The sequence below is a fragment of the Rhinopithecus bieti genome, unplaced genomic scaffold (assembly GCF_001698545.2).
Source record: "Rhinopithecus bieti isolate Rb0 unplaced genomic scaffold, ASM169854v2 scaffold_2574, whole genome shotgun sequence".
Lineage (NCBI taxonomy): Eukaryota > Metazoa > Chordata > Mammalia > Primates > Cercopithecidae > Rhinopithecus > Rhinopithecus bieti.
In genome coordinates this window covers 5,595,758-5,601,089 of record NW_016804493.1, presented here as the reverse complement: position 1 = coordinate 5,601,089, position 5,332 = coordinate 5,595,758, and the positions used below count along the sequence as shown (strand labels likewise).

At 42.0% G+C, this 5,332-nt stretch overlaps 1 protein-coding gene across 1 annotated transcript in view; it reads right to left on the bottom strand.

The window, feature by feature from the left end:
* GLG1 (golgi glycoprotein 1) overlaps nt 1–5,332 on the bottom strand; it is a 167,253-nt gene that overhangs the window by 46,543 nt on the left and 115,378 nt on the right. The window contains exon 4 of the mRNA XM_017868617.1: nt 1,575–1,778. Within this exon, the coding sequence (XP_017724106.1) occupies nt 1,575–1,778 (204 nt within the window). The remainder of the gene's footprint in view (nt 1–1,574; nt 1,779–5,332) is intronic.

Here is a 5,332-nt window from a genome sequence, read left to right as displayed (position 1 = left end):
GCTCAGTGCAACTTCTGACTCCTGGGTTCAAGCAATTCTCCTGCCTCAGAATCCCAAGTAACTGGGATTACAGGCACCCGCCACCCTGCCCAGCTGACTTTTGTTTTTGTGTGTGTGTGTGTGTTTTTTTTTTTTTGGGATGGGGTCTTTCTCATCACCCAGGCTGGAGTACAGTGGCGTGATCTCAGCTCACTGCAAGCTCCGCCTCCCGGGTTCACGCCATTCTCCTGTCTCAGCCTCCCAAGTAGCTGGGACTACAGGCGCCTGCCAAAGCACCCAGCTAATTTTTTGTATTTTTAGCAGAGACGGGGTTTCACCATCTTAGCCAGGATGGTCTTGATCTCCTGACCTTGTGATCCACCCACCTCGGCCTCCCAAAGTGCTGGGATTACAGGCGTGAGCCACCGCGCCCCGCCGACTTTTGTTTTTTTGGTAGAGATGGGGTTTCACCACATTGGCCAGGCTGGTCTTGAACTCCTCACCTCAAGTGATCCGCCTGCCTTGGCCTCCCAAAGGGCTGGGATTACAGGCATGAGCCACCGCACCCGGCCTCTGAGTCTTCTTTCTTACAAGTGTATGCTAGAGTTAACAAAACTCTTACATCAGTGGCTCTGATGGTTAAAGCTGTTAATGCAAACCAGCAGGCAGAGAGGAAGTGTACACAAGTTACTTTCAGTACTTTGTTGTAAGGATGGAGAGACTATTCTATTGAAAGTGTTAGAAGGCTGTTCTATAGAGTCAGCAGGTGGTAATCAAGGATTTGGTTTTAAAAATTAGCCACCTGCTATTTTCTTCACCTTAGTCAAAAACATGTAAATACATAATGTATCAAAGTTTTAGTCACTGAGTAGATGTAAATAAGATCCTAGGTAAAATAAAATTCCTATAGATAAAACAGACTTCCAAGAACTGAAATTGAGAAGTGATATAAGGCAGAAAAAATACTATGTGGAGATTATCAGAAGCCAGCTGTTAACTAAATGTTCAATCATCAAGGTTGAGCACCCAGTTACCACTTCCTGCTATATTGGGACCAATTTCATCTTCCATTTCTGTGGCTTTTCTACATGTGAGGTTTCTTGATGGCTTATTTTATGTTAGAATAGAGTATTAAAAAATATTTAAGTCACAGTGGCTCGTGTCTACAATTCTAGTACTTTCAGAGACAGAGGTAGGAGGATTATCTGAGGCCAAGGGTTCAAGACTAGTCTGGGCAATATAGCAAGGCCCCATCTCTACAAAAATTGTTTTAAAAAATTGGCCAGGCAAGATGGTGCTTTCCTATGGTCTTAGCTACTTGGGAGGCTGAGGCAGAAGAATTGCTTGCACCCAGAGTTGGAGGCTGCAGTGAGCCATGATCACTGCACACCAGCCTGGGCAACACAGTAAGACCCTGTCTCAAAAATTAGGGAGGCTGAGCTGGGAGGATTGCTTGAGGTTAGAAGTTCATGACCAGCCTGGGCAACATAGTGAGACTCAGTCTCTCAAAAAACAACAAAATTAAATTAACTAAAACAAAATTACATATGTGTAAAAATAAAAGGAAGAAAAGAACAGTTTCTGAGCTGACTCACATTTTCACAAAAACGCTCCCGATCATCTCGGCAAGCAAAATATAAATGCCGGTCTAAGTGAAAGTCATCTGATGACAGCTCAGCCACCCGGAGAATGGCTTTCTTGCAGAGTTCAGAAACTTGAATCTTGGGTTCTCTTTCTTCTGCTTCTTTCACCAGGCCTTTCTCCAAGCATGATACCACCTCACCTTGTGAATGTGCATCCTAAAATAGCGAGGATATTAATATTTTAAAACTTTCACCACATGGGTTTCAAATAAACAACATTTGGCTAAACACCCCCCCCTCCACACACACACCCACACACACAGAATAATAAAACCTCACCATAGAGTTGGCTTATTAACGTTCTACTGAGAATCAGGTAAGAACCAACCACACTGTGGAAGTTAAAGAAAATGCTCTCGGCCGGGCATGGTGGCTCAAGCCTGTAATCCCAGCACTTTGGGAGGCCGAGACGGGCTGATCACGAGGTCAGGAGATCGAGACCATCCTGGCCAACTCGGTGAAACCCCGTCTCTACTAAAAAATACAAAAAATTAGCCGGGCGAGGTGGCAGGCGCCTGTAGTCCCAGCTACTCAGAAGGCTGAGGCAGGAGAATGGCGTAAACCCGGGAAGCGGAGCTTGCAGTGAGCTGAGATCCGGCCACTGCACTCTAGCCTGGGAGACAGAGTGAGACTCCGTCTCAAAAAAAATAAATAAATAAATAAAAAAGAAAAGAAAATGCTCTCAGTAATCTTCAGTTAGAATATAATACTTGCATGCTACAAATGGAAACAGAGATCCTAGGAAGTTTAAGTATTATAGTTTAGCTAGCACTAGAAATAAGAACTTGAACTTTTAAAAATTTAAAATGTCAAAAATTCGTAAGAAACACAACAGGGCCGGGTGCGGTGGCTCACGCCTGTAATTCCAGCACTTTGGAAGGCCGAGGCGGGTGGATCACCTGAGGTAAGGAGTTCGAGACCAGCCTGGCCAACATGGTGAAACCCCATCTCTACTAAAAATACAAAAAATTAGCTGGGCACAGTGGTGGGCGCCTGTAATCCCAGCAAGTCAGGAGGCGGAGGCAGGAGAATCGCCTGAACCTGGGAGGCGGAGGTTGCAGTGAGCCGAGATCGTGCCACTGCACTCCAGCCTGGGTGACAAGAGAGAAAAGAGAGAAACTTTGTCTCAAAAAAAAAACCCAAAAAAACAAAAACCAAAAAACCCATATCAGCTCAAAGTTCTGGTCATAGTTCAATACTGAAATTACACTGCCGAAATCTCCAGGCATTTCCCCATAACAGTGCTTTCAGTCAAGTTAAAAACCAACAAACCACAAAATCCACTAAGAAGTTAGAGACCTTCTTTCTCCTTTTCCTACTCTGTAGTGTCCACAAATATCCCAATATGTAGAATCTGTTGTTTAATACTCAACTTGATGTTTTGGATTTATCTTAATGGGATTTAACAAGATTACCACTGTTTACACAAAATGCTTTTGAGAGTTTTCTTAAAAAACATCCAATTATCTTTAATTGTACATTTCATCATCCCCATAGCAACCACAAACATTTATTCATGCAAAATATGAGACAGTTCCCCTAAATATTTTGTATTCAAGAGTCCTAATCTATACTTATAAGATATGCTTCAACAATTTAAGGTATAACCACTAATATAGCAAACCAAAGTATCTTAAAATATAGTGCTATCAGTCCAGGGCGGTGGCTCACGCCTGTAATCCCAGCACTTTAGGAGGCCAAGGTGGGCAGATCACAAGGTCAAGAGTTCAAGACCAGTCTGGTCAACATAATGAAACCCTGCCTCTACTAAAAATACAAAAAATTAGCTGGGTATGGTGGTGTGCACCTGTAATCCCAGCTACTTGGGAAGCTGAGGCAGGAGAACTGCTTGAACCCAGGAGGTGGAGGTTGCAGTGAGCTGAGATTGCACCATTGCACTCCAGCCTGGGGGACAGTGTGAGGCTCTGTCTCAAAAAAAAAAAAATAAAATAAAATAAAAAATATATAATGCTATCACTTATTTATACACACGCACTCAAAATCTTGTTATAATAAAATACATATCTATGAAATAATCTACATACAATAAAAAGATTATGGCCAGGAGTGGTGGCTCATGCCTATAATCCCAGCACTTTGGGAGGCCGAGGTGGGCAGATTATCTGAGGTCAGGATTTGAGACCAGCCTGGCCAACGTGGTAAAACCCTGTCTCTACTAAAAATACAAAAAATAGCTGGGTGTGGTGACACCCACCTACAACCCCAGCTACTCAGGAAGCTGAGGTGAGAGAATTGCTTGAACCTGGGAGGCGGAGGTTGCAGTGAGCTGAGTTAGGGCCACTGCACTCCAGCCTAGACAACAAGAGTGAACTCCGTCTCAGGACAAAAAAAAAAGATTCCTAACACCAAGTAGGGTAACACCTACTTCAGACAAAATTTCAAATCAACCAAAGAATGTATTTTTTTCTATTTTAATAGGATTTGTCTATAGCACCTTAATTTCCAAGGGTTTCCACGAAAGCTTTCATGTTATCTCCTGACACACATATGAAGAAAGGACACAGCTCTGATATCTACTGTGGACATGAATGAACAGAGGCTCAGAGGAGTTAACTAACTCACGTGAGTTGTAGAACATAAAGTGTCCAGCTAGCAGTCCTTCATTTATTTATCTAGAGCTGGGGTTAATCTGGGTGAGTGGGTGGAGCCTACTCCTACCCACTCACCCACAAAAAACTCCTAAACACCTACAAAAAACTCCCAAAACTTGTTTTTTTTGCTGTTACTGCTTAGTTTTTATTTTTATTTATTTTTTTAAGAGACAGGGTCTTGCTCTGTCGCCCAGGCTGGAGTGCAGTGAAGGGATCATAGCTCACTGCAGTCTCAAGCTCCTGGGCTCAAGTGATCCTCCTGCCTCAGCCTCCCAAGCAGCTGGGACTAGAGGCACATACCACCACACCCAGCTATGGAATACTGTGTTCCTTACTGTACCTTTCCTATGCTTATATGTACTTATATATACAAGTACTATAATTGTGTTATAAATGTCTCCAGCATTTCAGAATAGCCACATGCTGTACAGGTTTGTAGCCTAGGAGCAATAGGCTATACTACATAGCTTAGGTGTGTAATAGGCTATACCATCTAGGTGTGTGTAGTGTCCTCCATGATACTCACGCAGTGATAAACTCGCCTAACAACACATTTCTCAGAATGTGTCCTGGTATCCTCGTTGTATCTTCATCGATAAACAACATGTGACTACACTGATATTAGGTCATAACAATACTTCTACTAGATGTTTCCATTCATTGTAACTTTCAGATAAATACTTTTTTCAAATAAGGGTATTTCAGGAGTTCCTCAGAGTCTCTGAGCTTTTAGTGTACCCCATTTGAGTTTATAACTGAAATGCATACAAATATTTGACAACGAAGACTGCATGGTTAGTTGCCAAACATGAATTAAAGTGAGGTGAACTACACACCTGCATATTATGAGAAAATAAGTTCATTTAGGTTTAAAAAGTTATTAATATACAGGCTTGGCATATGAGTAATAAATTATCCTATAAATGAACTTACAATAATTTTTTGTTAACTTTATTATGGTAGAAAAACATCTGCCTAAAATCTACTGCCAATGCCTTGATCTGTTTTTAGAAGTTTGATAGGCAGTATTTTTTCTTCCCCATATTCCGTGTCCTTTAACAACAATGACTGCCACCAAAAAAAAAAAAAAAAAAAAAA